This window comes from Bubalus bubalis, chromosome 20, assembly GCF_019923935.1.
Source record: "Bubalus bubalis isolate 160015118507 breed Murrah chromosome 20, NDDB_SH_1, whole genome shotgun sequence".
In the NCBI taxonomy this organism is placed as follows: Eukaryota; Metazoa; Chordata; class Mammalia; order Artiodactyla; family Bovidae; genus Bubalus; species Bubalus bubalis.
Window position 1 is genome coordinate 39676324 of NC_059176.1, and position 15339 is coordinate 39691662.

Here is a 15339-nt window from a genome sequence, read left to right on the forward strand (position 1 = left end):
GGTCTGTGGCACTTGGACACTCTCCTATCTGCACCAGCTTCCTCTGCTCCACCACTGCCTGGGGCAGTTGTCCTCTGCCTCATGTTAAGTAAACCTTCACCCCTATCCATCTTTCCTCCTTCAATTTCCTTGTACCCTTTCCCCAGCCTGGTCTAGTGACCCCACAGTGACCTTGAAAGCATCTTTACTTATTAACTGTCAATTCCATCATCTCTAAGACTTTGAGGCAGGGACCAGGCTCTGCCTTTGAGACAAGGGCTTGCCTCCGCCCCAAAGGCCCCCAGCAATGTCTGCAGAGGAGGTACTCAGTAATTATAGTAGGAAGGAGGAGCCTCCTGGAGCTGGCAGTCATGGGACAAGCAGAGGTCATTTCCAACTCTGAGAATATGGGCTTAAGATTTTTATTTCATAGTAGACAGTTCAGTTTTAAAAAGGAACACCCAGCCTCTAAACGTTAAGCGCTCTGGGATGGACACAGCTAGCACGGCTCCAGCAAGAAGCATGAGAGCTGGGGGTCCTTCCCAAAGGGCTTCCTGGAGGAGGAGGGGTCTGAAGAACAGTAGGAAATGTGTGCCAGGGAAGGCAAGCTTGCAGTTTTTGAGAGGGGATAGAAAGGGAAGATGACGCATCCCCCAAGTCCTCCTGCCTAGAATAAGCCCATTTGCTCAGCCTCCTATCAGTTTGGAAACTCTACATTTAGAGGAGTTGTCGAGCTGCCTGGGAGGAGCTGAGGGATCTGGGCGTGCATTCCTGCTAGCCCCCCAAAGTGAGGACATTTCTCCCGCCATCCCCGCCAACTTCGACCCCCAGTGCCAATTCCAACATCAATGCTCTATCCTCGCCAGGAGAGTGGGAGGAAGAGGAAAAAAGTGGGGCAAGCCACACTGTCTTTAGGACAGAGGAAGGATCTGCATTTCTATCTGGGGTTCACTGGGGCTGGGGTGTATGGATTTCCAAAGCACCCTGGGTGCCCTGAAACTGCAAGAGCATTTGGGCACACTGATAGGGGTGAGCGGAGGGCTTCCAGCAGTTCTCAAAGGGACTCCTGACCCATGAGAGGCTCAGGGGCAGCACCCCAGGCCTGAATTGTCAGGTGCCCCAAAGTGGTGGTGGGCGAGGATCACTGCTAAGAAAAAAGCTGTTAAGAAATTGGAATTTGAAAGGGGAGAATTCTCTTGAAGTTGGTGTGCTGGTAGTGACACACCAGCCTAGTGTAGCAATCTGGGAGTCATATGCCATGAATGGGTGGAGAGCCTTGGAATAACCCCTGCCCCATCCTGCTGCTGTGCCCTGCATCTGAGCCTTCAGTTTAGGGCTTGCTTAAATTTTCCCCTAACACCCAGTGGCCTCTGTTTTTTCACCTCTTCCAACACCTGCTCACCCCAGAGGCAGTTGACAGGTGACAACTCAGGTAGGAAGGGGTTTGGGGTTGGAAGGTGAAATAGCACAGTGATTGGCAGGGGTGTTTCCAGAGAGCAGGGCCCAGGTTTTAGAAGATGCACATATAATGCCACAAACCCAAGAGTCTCTGGAATGAGGTGGAAGTGGTGAGGGCATTAGAGGACAAAGGACAATGTGCAGAGATACTGTTTCCACAGAAGAGGGGCTCTCTAGAGGCAATGTGAGGTGGAGCCGTCAGCCGAGGTTTATGATGCAAATAATGGTCAAATCCAGCTTACATGGTGTCCTGGTTTCAAAGTCAGTTATGGAAAGCTGGATTTCAAATGACATCTCTGCCTCTTGCTGGGCAGGACATCGAACATGTCTAAAGCTCTCAAGTAGCATTGACATATACACCATCATTTGTAAAATATATGGCTGGTGGGAAGTTGCTGTATAACAAAGGAGCCCAGCCTGGTGCTCTGTGATGACTTAGAGGGGTAGGATGGGAGGTAGGAGGGAGGTTTAAGAGGAAGGGGATATATGTAACCTTTCCCTTATCCAAGGGATCTTCCTAACCCAGGGATTGAACCCAGGTCTCCCACATTACAGGTGGATTCTTTACCAGCTGAGCCACAAGAGAAGTCCATGTATATATATACAATTATGTGTGTGTATATATATAATTATGACTGATTCACATTGCTATGCAGCAGAAACCAACACAACACTGGAAAGCAATTATCCTCCAATTTAAAAAAGGGGGGGATAAAAGAGGAAGGAGAAAAAAATAAAATAAAGTTCTCTGGACCTCTGTCCCCTCACCTGGGAAATGGCACCATTGATCCACATTGGGCTGTTGGAAGACGTGAAGAGCCAACACACATAAAACACTAGGCGCAATCCGTGTATTTAGTAAAGAAAAGTTTGGAAAAGCAAAGGAAAAAAAGTTCAGGTTGCCTGCCTAACCCCTGGGGCCCAGCACCAGCTCCAGGCAGAAAGCCCTGCAGCAGGAACAGTGTCTTCCTGCGTCTCTGCCAAGGATGACAGACAACACACCCACTGGCATCGGCAGGCCCCTCCCTCGCCTCCCGCCCCTCTTTATTTAAGCCTCACAGGTGGGCAGCAAGGACCTGTGCCAGGTAGGTCAGAGGTATCTGTGGCCACACCTCACCGACAGTGCCAGGGCAGACTGGGGCGGGTCCCCACTCCCGCCCAGCCCCACTGCCTCATTACCTGGGACCAGGGACCCTGAAGCACTGGCTCCCACACCTACGATGCCTTAGCTGAAGGAGCACAGCGAATGCTGTGCCCTGTGCCTACCCGCCCCAAGGAGGAAGGTGAACACCCTGTGGCAGCCAGATCCTCCCTGGACGTGCAGAGTCCATCACTGTAAGTCCTCGATGGGGGTCTTCCGGCTGGGAATCAGGGATCGCAAGAGAGATGCCAGGGGAGCCTTATCTTTGAGATGAGACAGGCAGGTCAGGCCAACTAAAGAGCAGTATGGAGTGTGGGGTCTGCTGTGCGGGACAGCAGGGAAGCCAGTAGGAAGCCACCGCCGTCAAGAGCTCCAGCTGTGCAGCTGTGTCTGTGTGCCCAGGACCATGGGATCAGAAGGAGGCACAGCTCCCCTCCCTACTCAGGAGGTTTTAGGATTTGGGGAAGTATTTGGACAATGCCTTCGATTGAAAATACCCTGCAGCACGTAGAAGACAGGTTCTCCCTTTGCCCCTAGGACAGAGAGAGATGAGAACCAGAACAAGAAGGGGATGGGAAAGAGTGGTGGTGGTGGTGGTGGTGGTGGTAGGGGTTTACTCATAGTGGACAGGAGTCAGGAGGCCGGGAATCTGATGTATTTGCTCATCCTGGTAATTGATTGGCCCGGGGGCCCAAGGCAGCCACCTGCTGCGAGGCTGTGTTGTTCCCAATGTGATCAGAGCATGTGGGCTTAGGTGATGGTGAATTACAGACAGGTACCGAGGCCGGGAACCAGTGAGGTATGCCCTGGAAGGAGGGCAGTCGCCCCAGACCTGGCCAGGCACAGGGTGACTCACTCTGTGTCTCTATTGCAGGGCGCTTTGGTGGTGCTGGGCCTCTCTGGGGCTGATGCGGCTCTCCCAGGGGACGCCTGAACAGGCTCTCTGAGGTTCTCGTTCTCTCCGGGGTGAGCTTGCAGGGTGTGGCCACCTCTCGGGGACAATGCCAGAGGCACTCCTGCTCAGGTCTGCCAGCTCTATCCTGAGGACCGTGTAAGGAACAAGGATCCTACCCCCTCCCACCTCCTGGCTCCCACACTGCCTTCCAGAAAGGAGAGTTCTTGGGCTTGGCAGGGTACCTGGACACCCAGACTTGGATTGGGACTTTTCACCCTATTTAGTAACCCTCCTAATCTCAAAAAAGAATTTCCTCCTACTTATTCACCAAAAGATTTGTGATAGCCTAAGCACTACATGTATCCTGTTATCCTCACAATAGCCATGGGATTTAGGCAGACAACTAGAGGCTCAGAGAGGTACATGACTTGCCAAAGGTTGTACAGCAAGTAAAGTGACTTAAACCCAGGCAGGCCAACTCTGGTAAATCTGAGTGCTCTATTGTTTCAAGAAAGCATTTATGGAGTACTTACTGCATACAGGGCAGAGTGCTGAATGGGAAGAAAGGGCAACAGAAATAAATAGGAACTGGATCTCCATCCATGAGGGGTTCACATGGAAAATGAAGGCTCCCCTTGACTTAAATGTCACACACATAGTGACGACTTGAGAAGGATTAGATCCAACCAACATTTACTGAGCACTTAGGGCCAGAGGACAGGGTTGAATCAGGCATGACCCCTACTCTCAAGAAGCTTCCCAAGCTACAGGTGGCCTTCAAAGCCCAAACCTGCGTGTTTGAGGGCTACAAGGGTGAGAGGGTGTTGGGGATCATCCAGAAGGGCTTCCTGAAAGAGGAGCTGAAGGAAGCTATTGGCAGGCTTTGTTTTTAAATGATTCCCATCAGATCTTCTGGAAAGTTAGGAGGAGAAAGGAGAGCCAGTTCAGGGAAAGGAGAGTGCAAGCCCTCCCAGACGCCTCTGCTTACCCCCCACACCGCACAATATACCTGCTCGTACGTGCCCTCGAAGTGCTTCTTGCTCCCCATGCTACTATTGGGCAGATGCTGAAGGAGTTCTTGCTTCTGTGAAAGTGAGTAAGGCAGGATGCTCACAGGTCGTGTGTGTGAGCCGGGGCTGAGAACAGTTTGCATTCTTGTGCTAAGTCGCTTCAGTCACGTCCGACTTTGCGACCACATGGCCCATAGCCCACCAGGCTCCTCTGTCCATGGAATTCTCCAGGCAAGAATATTGGAGTGGGTTGCTGGGCCCCTCCTCCAGGGGATCTTTCCGAATCAGGGATTGAACCCAAATCTCTTATGTTTCCTGCATTGGTAGGTGAGCTCTTTACCACCAACACCACTTTAGCGTCCTCATCGGATTTTCCTCTTTCTCCTAGGAATGGAAACGCAGAGGCAAGTCAGTCCCCTTGGGCCGTTCTCTCATCGTCACTGTCATTCTGCTACTTAGGAACTTTCTCCTGTGACACTGAGCTAAGTTCTGGAGTGCCATGTTCCAGGCGTAGTCGAGGGAATACTGTGTTCCTCACCTTTGACAGGCTCCATGGGTTGACTATATAATATTCACACTTCCCCTGTCACAATGATTTGCCAGCCACTTGTGATTTCTGGAACAGCAGCAAGAATCAGAAGGGGCCCAGATTGCTCTTGAGGAGTCAAAACAGAAGGGATTTCTCCCCATATCTCTTTTCTTTGAGGAAAACATAAATTCCACTTTGGAAGCCATCTCCTCTGACTTCACAATTCTAACAAGCTTGGCTATTTTATTTACTAGTCTGCTACCGGAAAAAGCCCGCAGAGCAGGAGGGAGGTGAGTCACTGGAGGCTAGCACAGTGACAGGGGCACGAAGCGGCCACTGGTGATGCAGGCGAGGATTAAAGACTAAAGACAAGCATGGCCAGCAGCGACACGTGAGGCAGCAGCCACCTCAGGAGAGGACAGGTGGCCCTCCACGCCCTGCAGTTTGACTCACTTCTGTGTCACAAGCCAAACCGGTAGATTTTGTTACTAGCATGGCCCTGGGTGAGCAGAAAAAAGTCATAGGAAGGTTCAGCACATTCTGTTTCAGTCGATGGACAAGGATGCCCTCCTCTTAAGGGGACTAAATCTTGAAGGTTTGAGCCAAGGGGCAGAGTACTCTTTACTCATTTGGATAATTAGATCTTGGCCTTGTCTTGCTGCTGCTAAGTCGCTTCAGTCATGTCTGACTCTGTGCGACCCCATAGACGGCAGCCTACCAGGCTCCCCGTCCCTGGGATTCTCCAGGCAAGAACACTGGAGTGGGTTGCCATTTCCTTCTCCAGTGCATGGAAGTGAAAAGTGAAAGTGAAGTCGCTCAGTCGTGTCTGACTCTTAGTGACTCCATGGACTGCGGTCCACCAGGCTCCTCCATCCATGGGATTTTCCAGGCAAGAGGACTGGAGTGGGGTGCCATGGCCTTCTCCTGGCCTTGTCTTAAGCATGCAATACTCTTCAGGCCCATAGAGGGCTGAGTAAGACCCTCTGTGGGCCATCCTCAAGGGGTTCTCGTCCCACCAAGTACAGGCAGGGGGACAGGATCCACCCTCTTCTTGAGGGAGGGACAGCGCAGGACACGGGAGAGGAGAGGACAGCAAAGGCGACTGGGTCACAAGAGGCGCTGCTGCGGTGGCGGGGGCGGGGGCAGACGCTTCCCAGAAGGCCCCACAGGAAGTTGCTTCCTACTGTCTCTCCTCCCCATAGTCTGAAGGAGGTTCCAATCTGATGGTTAGGCTGGGCCCTTGGCTTCCTGAGGTGTCCCTTCATTTACTGTTTGTTAAGCTATTTTAAAACCAGAACTGGTTTATGCAAATTTGATTAGGTGGCAGAAACGCCGCCTGTACCTTTTGATGGTGGGGATTTTTGTGAGGCAGCAGTTAAGATGGTGGGAGATTATAGCCAACGATGGCCTTGGCCAATTTGGGGGTGGCTACCCAGCGGGTGATTTCAAAAGTTGATCACTTTAAGCAGGCAGCCCTATCTTTTGAGGGCAGGGACCAAGATAGAGCATGGATGTTGTACCGAGTTCACGGGATACCATCCTCCACTCCCAGGCTCTCCGTGTGGGACCCTCAGCCTAGTTGGGTGTGTGTGCCCCAGCTTGCCCTGTAATTGCCTGAGCCCAGAGCTCAGGGGTCATTTGGTGACATCACAGTCTTCTTCGCCCCAAAGTGGAAGCAGCTTTTACTCAATGACCCAAGAGAGTAGTGGCAGTGACCAATGATCCAAAGTCACAGGACACGTCCTACGGTTTTCAGAAGCCTCTGTTTCCCTCTGCTGGCACAACAGGCCTCATCCCAGAAGCACACTTTTCAGTCCTTCTGGCAGCCTCTTGGAGCAGGTTACCATAGCAACAGAAGGGCTGCTCCAGCCTTGTGGCCCAGCCTTGCTCACAAAGTTCCCAAGAAGGGGACCAGCCTGGCACCCCGCTCCTTATCTCCCTCCTCCTCACCCTCCCCCTTTCAAAACCTCATGATGTCTTTTGCTTTCAAATCTATCTCAGGTTCTTAAACAGACTACCGCCAGGTGGGCCTGAGTGTGTTCGCAAACTCAGTTTGAACCTGCGGTACCAGCAAGAAGTAAGAGCGAATGTGAAAAGCAGGTAACTGAGCCAGGTGCCTGGGAACTGGGCAGGGATGGGACCAGTTCCACCCTGACAGACAGGTGGGACTCTGAAGCCAGGGTCCTGCCTCAGGGCTGCCACGACCAGCTGCACAGGTTACACACTGCACAACTCCAGGCTCTTTTTATATAGTCTATCACTGTGACACGAGTCCCCAGAGTTGAGTAACACCATAGCCTTGTTTGACCCTGAGGTGAATACTGAACCCCATCTGCTCATCCACCCAGAAGGTTGAGGTCTGGCCAGATTCCTTCGAGGAGGAATCATGCGGAAGAGCATTGAGGCTGAGTATATAGCAGAGGCCCAATAACCCCGTGGGCTGTGTTGACAAGAAGATGATTCATTGTGCAGGGCCACCAAGCCTTGAAGGCAAGGGGATCTAGACCAGGAGTGAAGACAAATGGCAAGAGCCCCAGGTTTCCCTGGTCTCATGCCTCTCCTCTCCATCAGGGAATGGATACAGGGCACCTTCACAGACACCACTGGGAAGAGGGCCTCATTTGGGGACCAGCTTAGGAGCCATGAGAGCTGTAGGAATGTCATCAGCTCTGCATGAGCTTCTAAGAACGGCTGCTCTCAGTGCCTGAGGGCTGGTGGGTATGGGAGTGAGGAACTTGGAGGCACCTCCCAATCCTCAAACCTTGTAAGCTGGACTCCAAGCCTTTCCTTGTCCAGATGGGGACACTGAGCCCAGAGAGAGTCATGTGCTTTCCCAGAGTCACACAGCAAATTAGAATAGAGCAGGGCTTGATTTTTCTTTCTACTGAGCCCTTAGAAACTGAAGGGAAAGCATGGCATGGGGGTGAGGTTGCTGCTGCTGCTACTGCTGCTAAGTCGCCTCAGTCGTGTCTGACTCTGTGCGACCCCAGAGACGGCAGCCCACCAGGCTCCCCCGTCCCTGGGATTCTCCAGGCAAGAACATTGGAGTGGGTTGCCATTTCCTTCTCCAATGCAGCAAAGTGAAAAGTGAAAGGGAAATCGCTCAGTCGTGTCCGACTCTTAGTGACCCCATGGACTACAGCCTCCCAGGCTCCTCCATCCATGGGATTTTCCAGGCAAGAGGACTGGAGTGGGGTGCCGTTGCCTTCTCCGGGGGGTGAGGTTAACTCCTGCAAATAATAAGGTCTTGTCCCCCGAGCCCCCTAGGATACAGCGATGCCAGTGTCACCCCCGGGGGTGCTCGACGCATTCTGGGCTGGCATCGGGAGCCCAGGCCAGCCTGTTATCTTCTAACAATTGTTTCCCCCTTACCCCTCCAGCTCCCTGACTGATGGGCAGACGCTCTCCAAAGAGCCTCTAAGCCATGCTCTCAAACTCTCGACCCCAGAGAAGGTGAAAGATGCCCAGTTGAATCCTCCAGGTGAGCTGGCTGGGAGGCTGCCGGGCAGGACTGGGTGGGCGGGACAGGGATGTAGCTGTACTGGGAGTGCTGGAGGGGGTTAACAGAACCCTACGAAGCAACCCAGGTGACCCACAGGACAAAACTTGGGGGGACAGGCCAGGTAGAAATACTGATCTCCACGTCCCCAGGGACCCCACTACGTCCCTTCTCCTTTCACGGCCATCAGGGCCAAGCTTGATGGAAGGTGGTGGGAGGAAGGTTTTTCTCTTTAGGAAGCTTGGGAAGAAGAGAGGTCAGCAATGGAAAGACACCTGGGGCCTCACGTGTTGGGTACCTGGGATCTCGGCTTGGGGTTGGTAAAGGAGGAGAGGAGGCCCAGATAAACAAGGCCTTGGAGTTTTCAAGTGGGTTGAGGCAGTTTCTTGCTGGGCCAAGGGGCAGGCTGGCTGGCAGTCACTGGCAGAGTTGTTTTTGAAGCCTTGGGAGGCCACGTACTCTTCTAATGACATTTACTTCCAGGTAATTGCACCTTGAGGGAGGCATTTACCCTGGCGAGTCATCAAAATGATAGTAACAACACGGCTTTTGTTCACTTTTATTGGCTGTACAACGATATTGTAGCAACAGTGGAAGTTTAAAAAAAGTGGAAGTGACCGGTGCCCAGGGGAGCGGGTCACCGCCTCCCCGGTTCTGAGATGTCCTTGGGACGGTCCATTGTTGCCATCATGTCTCTGGTCTGTGTCAGCTGCCCGGGGATGAGATCCCTCAGAGGTGCTGGTTTTCTCAGAGCTTTCCCAGATTCCCCCAGAGAATCCAGATTTAGGGGTAGGTCCCTGAGAGGGGTTTGGGTGGGAGCTGGTCAGGGAGATAGCAAGTTGACTTTTAGGTGGTAGAGTCTGGACTGGTTGAGTATTTTGAAGGATGATCTCCAACGTGGGTACGCCTGGTGTCTTCAGACAGGGATTGTGGGTTTAGGGGTAGCAGGTGGTAGCATTTGAAGGGGGACTGGCTGGGGAGGTCAGTTCTAAGGGTCCCCGAATGGAGCAGAAAAAGAGGCCAGAATTGGGGACAGGAGGAAGGAGAAGAGGACTGGGGCCTTTATTCCAAGGTCTCTTCCCTCAGCTTTTCTTCTGACCTGGGTTTCCTGGGGAGAGGACAGGCCTGGTGTGAGGGCAGGGACAGAATCAGGACCTCTCTGCTCTGCCACAAACTCTGTCATGGACTGGAGGCAGAAACTGGGCCCAGATCACCATGCTCCTTGTTGGTGAGGAAGCTGAGACTGAAGAGGTGGTAATGCCAGCCCAGGGCTCTGGATACCCAACTCCCCCGCTGCCTGGTGTCCTGGAGACCAAATGCCACTCCCCTCACCCTGGTGGGGCTCACAGCTGCCCCTCTCCCAGGCTGGGTGTCTCGGAGTGGCCTTGGCAGGGATCTGGCCTGTAATGTGTACTTTCCTGGACTCTGCCTCTCTGCTCTTCCTCAGAGATGAAGAAAGACTAGGACCAAGGAAAGGATTGACTGATTTCTTCTTTTTTTTTCTTTCTTTTATTTGACTGCTCTGGGTCTTAGTGGTGGCATGTGGGATCTAATTCCCCAACCAGGGATTGAACCCGGGGCCCCTGCAGTAGGAGTGTGGAGTCTTAGTCACTGGACCATCAGGGAGGCCCCAGATTGACTGATTTTTGAGGGGAAGCATTCGAAAGGCACCAAGAGAGCCCAGGAGAGGGGCCAGCTGGGCCCAAGCAACTCCAGCATCTCATCCTGGGATTCAGGGCAGCTAGCTGACTTGTTCTGTTGCTGTGTCTCACCTCTGGCAGGTCCCATTGGCTTGCTCAGGCTTGCTTTCCTGACTAGATAATTCTGTCTCTGCAGTGCTCACACAGCAGCCGTCAGCACCTGGGGAATGCACACAGCAAAGCCCTAGAGCTCAGAAGTCTTGGCTGTGGGTGATGGCTTTGGTGTTTTGCAACTTGAAGGGCAGGAAGGGAGCTAAAGTGGTGCAAGCTCGGTGTCCTCAGAGCATTCGGTGTCTGGAGTGTTTCCAAGGAAAAAGGAGTAATCTCCAACCCCGTTGGGCGTAATTGCTTAACCTGAGTTAGTACCTGGCAGCCCTGCAGCAGTAGGGCAGAGACTAAGCAGATTTCAAACAGGTGGGTAGGGAATCCCAAAGAGGGTCCCATCAGTGAGGGCTGACAGCCAGGGCCCAGGCCAGAGTGAGGTGGGGGCAAGTTACCAGCTTTAATGGAGGGGTGGGGAAGGAGTAGGCAACTGTAGGGGAGGCAGTAAGGCCATTCAGATTTGCCAGGACTTCCAAAAGCTGTGGGGACAGCCAGGCTGGCGGGTGCATCTGGACTCCCCATCCTTTGTGCAGGGCTAGGCTGCTGGGGATACTGAGATGGACAAGTTTCTTTCCTGCCTCCAGGAACTCCTAGTCTGAGGGCAGACAGGCTCTGGGCGAAGGACACACTGAGGCTGAAGAAGGAAGGCGTGCTATCTAGGAATTGGGTGATCAGGGTGGACTTCCTGGATGAGGACAATTTCTAACTGGTCTCAGACTTTTAAACTCCCCTTAGGCCTAGGCCTGAGCTGAGTGGTCTGCCCTTGGGAGTTTAGCATCTAGAGCTGGGGATTAGGAGACAGGGACAATCTGGGAGGGACTGAGGCGGTTTCTCAGCACAGTTGCCCAAGGGACCCCAGGCACAGGGTCCGAGGTCAGTGCCAAGCCGGCCTCATTGACTCCCACAAGCCTGGCCCGTGGGTCATGCTTTGCCCATTTCCATCTCGTGCAGCCTCCAGGGTTTTGAAGTGTGGAGGGGGAGGCTCTGGAATGCAGCTGCACTAAGATCCAGATTCACCACGGTTTGAGTGCCCACTGGGTGCCAGTCTGGCCCTGGGTCTTAGTTTCACAATTCCCCAGAGGCTCCAAGAGCCCGGCCTTGTGTGGAAGAGGATATTGGAGCAGCCACGCATGGGGAGGGGCCTCAAAACTGCCATTTCCATAAAACTGAGAGAAAGCAACCATCTGCACCAAAGACTGTTAGGGAGAAGGTTTCACGGGATTATGAGATGGGTTAAATCCCCACACATCTGCCCCCTTAATAAGAGCAGTTTTTGCTAGGCTCGGTGCTGGGCTTCCTGGGTGGCGCTAATGGTAAAGAACTCACCTATCAAAGCAGGAGACTAAGAGATTCAGGTTCAAGCCCTGGGTTGGGAAGTTCCCCTGGAGACCAGAATGGCAACCCACTCCAGTATTCTTGCCTGGAGAATCCCATGGACAGAGGAGCCTGACGGGCTATGGTACACAGACTCACAAAGAGTCGGACACGACTGAAGCCACTTAGCACAGGCTCTGTGCTAAGGGACTGACTTGCATTCTTTCATCTTCTCTTCATGGCAGCAGTAGAGTAGGCACGTCTATCAATCTCATTTGGTAGAGGAAACTGAGCTCAGAGAGGTTCCATGATTCTTCTCAGAGTCACACAGCTAGGAAGATGTGAAAGTCGGAACTGGCACACCCCTCTTTGGAACTGTTTAGGTGGGGTCCCTTCCCCTCCTGCACACCCTGGCCAGCCCCTGTCTCCTAACTGCGGAGCTGCAGCCTCTCTGGGGAGCTCTTGGAACCTTGCCTGCAGGATTCAGTGTTCACCTGAGTCTCCTCAAGTTCCTAAGGAGCTGGCGGGTCCTTGAGCTGTGCTCCCCAGGCTGGGCTTTGAGCAGCCCAGATGGCTGTTCTCCCGGGAACAGCCCCACTGTGTCAGGCTGCAGAGCTGCAGGGATCTGACCTCCATACAAAGGCAGCCTTGTGCCGAAGCTAGACATACATTTTTTCCTAGCCCTTTCTAAGCTGAGCAGGAACCCCAGCTGGAGCAATGCAATGTCAAGACCACAGAGAGGGGAGGGTGTCCAGGGGGAGCAGCTGCTGGGGATGGGGCTGGCAGAAGTGCTGGTCAGCCCTATTCCCCACACCCACTCTCCCTAGGCGATTCTCACATCCACAGGGGAGCTTTGAGCTGGAGGTCAGGAGGCTGGGAACTCAGCCCAGCTTGGTTTCCAGGCCTCTCTGTGTCCCACGCTGCTACCCTCCCACACGTTTCAAGGGCAGACATAGTGTTTCTGCTGGAAAGAGCTCAGGGAGCTCAGAGCCTGTGGTTAGGGCAGGGAGGGGTCCTGGAGACAGTGTGAGGTAGAAGATCTGCTCTCATTTCAGCCTGAAGCGAGTGTAGGGGAAGGTAAGAAGGACTTTGCAGAGGTCAGAGGAAATGGGAACACGTGGTAATCTTAACCTTAACAGTCTAAAAAAGCAGAGCCTCTGGGGATACTTGCGGAAAACTTACCTTAATGAAAATGTCCAGTTCTGCCAATTATAGGTGTGCCTGAGGCTGGATACACTGCCGTGGCCTGGGCAGGCCTTGACTTTAATCTCTTGCCAGGTCCTGAAGCCACCATGGCCTCTTTGCCTTATATATCCCCAAAGTGTCTGGCAGGGGTAAAGGGGTTCCAAAGACTCTTAGCAGAGGGTCCCTGTGTGAAGGGGCATCCTCCTGGTGCTTGTCACCAGACGGGCCTTTGCAGCAGAGGCTGTGGGATCCGGTACCCTGAAGGGAGGTCTGTCCTGGCTGGGGAACAACATGGGTTGATCCAGGATCAGAGTCTCCCTCCTTCTGCTTAATCTGCTTCATTCTAAGGCCTTTCCCACAGGTTGCAGAAAACACTCCGGATTTCTCCTCTCCACTCTTGCTCTCCTGTTTCGGCCTTTCCCAGTGAATTAGGAGTGGCTTTCTCTGCTGTTTAGAAGCCTTTGTTCCAGAGCTCCAGAGAACACAGCTCCCTGCCTGCTCAGTCACCCTCAGCATAAAGGGCGATTGATAAGATACAGGACGGGTCAGGCCAAGAGGAGTTGGGGAAACATGAGAGGGAGGGAGGGAGGGGGAGAGAGGAGGAGGAGGAAGGCAGTACAAAGTGCAATCTGGGCCTTGGGAAAGCCCACCCCAAGACTCAGCGGACACTCTCTGAATGTGTGCTTAAGACTGTTGGTCTAACTGTTGGTTGCCTTCTAGAATTAGGTCTGGTTTGGCTCTTGGGTGCCTAACTGGGTGACAGGGACCTTGATTGGATCCTGGCCATGTTTTGGCTATGATGAGAGTAGTGAGCTTGGCCGGGCACAGGGCAGACCTATGCCCCTGTTGAGTGTCAAGGCAAGGAGATGGGGACAACTATAAGGGCCTGGCAGCCCATTCTGATTTCTGACATCTCTGCTATCCTCCAAGGACTCACTCCCGGGAGGCAGGCTGAGAGGTACCACAGCAGCCCTGAGCCCCTTCACGAGCCCTCCCTCCTGCTCACTTCTGAGCAGGTCACTTTGTGGCAGAGGGTCAGGGACCCAGGCACCACTTTTCTCTTCCCCAAGGGAACAGACCATGGACCCCCAGAGCCTAAACCTCATTCACTAACCAGCCCCCTAGCTCCTGAACTGGTGCCTTGTCCCAGTTCTGCCCCTAACCTGCTGTGACGTTGGCCATTCTTGCCCACTCTGAGACTCCATTCCTTCTCCTTCTGTGTACTGTGTGTAGGAATGCCCTGCCTCCACTTCTCAAGGATGCCCTCCCCTCCCCCCAACCCTGAGGTCTCAGTCGATATCCCTGCTGGGCAGTGTGTGTGTAGTTTTATTCATTCTTTTGGCAAACATTTATTGCAAGTCCAACACTTGCATCAGAAGTTCAGAGTCTAGTCAAGAAGGCCAGAGAGCTATTTCTTGAGCAGCCAAAATGTGCTAAGCTTTTTAACAATATTACTTTGATGCAAATCTTTTCAGTTTTACTTATGTATTTTTATATGCACTTTTATTTGCTCCTTTTTTTTTACTTGAAATTATATTGTGAATATCTCCTTGCGTTATTAAATATGTTTTAAATACTTTGTTTTGATGACTGCCTATGAATCCATGATATGGCTATACTCTATCGAATTTAGCCAGTCCCCTATTATATCGATTGACACTTTTACATGACACAGTGCTCTTGCCACAATACAAAGGCCAACTCCTGTCTGTTTGTTTATTACAAATCTTTGCTACTTCATGTTCTTTGATTTCAGGAGAAACCCAGGTACATAGGAAGGTAGGTGAGTTCAGATGGCTTTAGTGGATGGAGGTTACTGTGAGGACAGGCAGGGAAGAGAGGAAGCTTAGAAAGTGGCTATGTGGGGGTCGGGGTGGGAATAAATAGACTCCATGGTTCCCTACTCCAGTGGCAACCACCACTGTTCAAACCCAGCCTCTCTGTGCCTGGCTGAAACCACCTGCTTCTCTCTGCTCCCTAGACCTGCTAGGACTCCTACCACCCCATGATCTCTGCAGCTCCGTCATGATCTCTGCAGGAGGGACCCATGAGGAGCACTCTTACAGGGCCCTGCACAGTGACCTCATGGCCCCTGTGCAGGTGTGGGGTTCTGGTCTCATTGCTGTGGCTAGGGGAGCGGGGCTTCATAGGCAAGGGACCCTTCTGACTGCTCTGCCCACCTCACTGATAGCTAAGACTGGATCTTCCAACATGCTGTCCAGAGATTTCTCCTCTGACAGAGATGAGATTGGGAGAGGAAATGGTGTGAGCAAAGGCCCAGAGATGGGGATGCATGGGCATGAGAAGGGAGGACGGATGGGACACCTCAGGCAGGGCACTCATCTGCCTTCCTTCTGATCCATTCCTAAGCCCAAGGCCACAGAGCTATGGTGGACTCAGGAGGACACTGGGCAAGGCTGGGTCTTGCCAGCCCTACCTAGGGGCGCTCAGGACAGAGGTTCAGCCTGGCATGGGCTGCTGGAGCAGGCACATGCTCTGGTGGCCCACCTCTCTCTATGCCTGGGCA

The 15339-nt window shown here is 52.9% G+C and overlaps 1 protein-coding gene across 4 annotated transcripts in view; it reads left to right on the forward strand.

The window, feature by feature from the left end:
- Nucleotides 1–15339, forward strand: part of ACSBG1 (acyl-CoA synthetase bubblegum family member 1) — a 68960-nt gene that overhangs the window by 20354 nt on the left and 33267 nt on the right. For 3 of the 4 annotated variants that reach the window (XM_044933313.2, XM_044933314.2, XM_044933315.2), the window contains exons 2-3: nt 7014–7112; nt 8393–8493. In XM_044933313.2, coding sequence (XP_044789248.2) covers nt 7014–7112; nt 8393–8493 — 200 coding nt within the window. The remainder of the gene's footprint in view (nt 1–7013; nt 7113–8392; nt 8494–15339) is intronic. The other variant, XM_006073292.4, reaches the window with a different exon arrangement.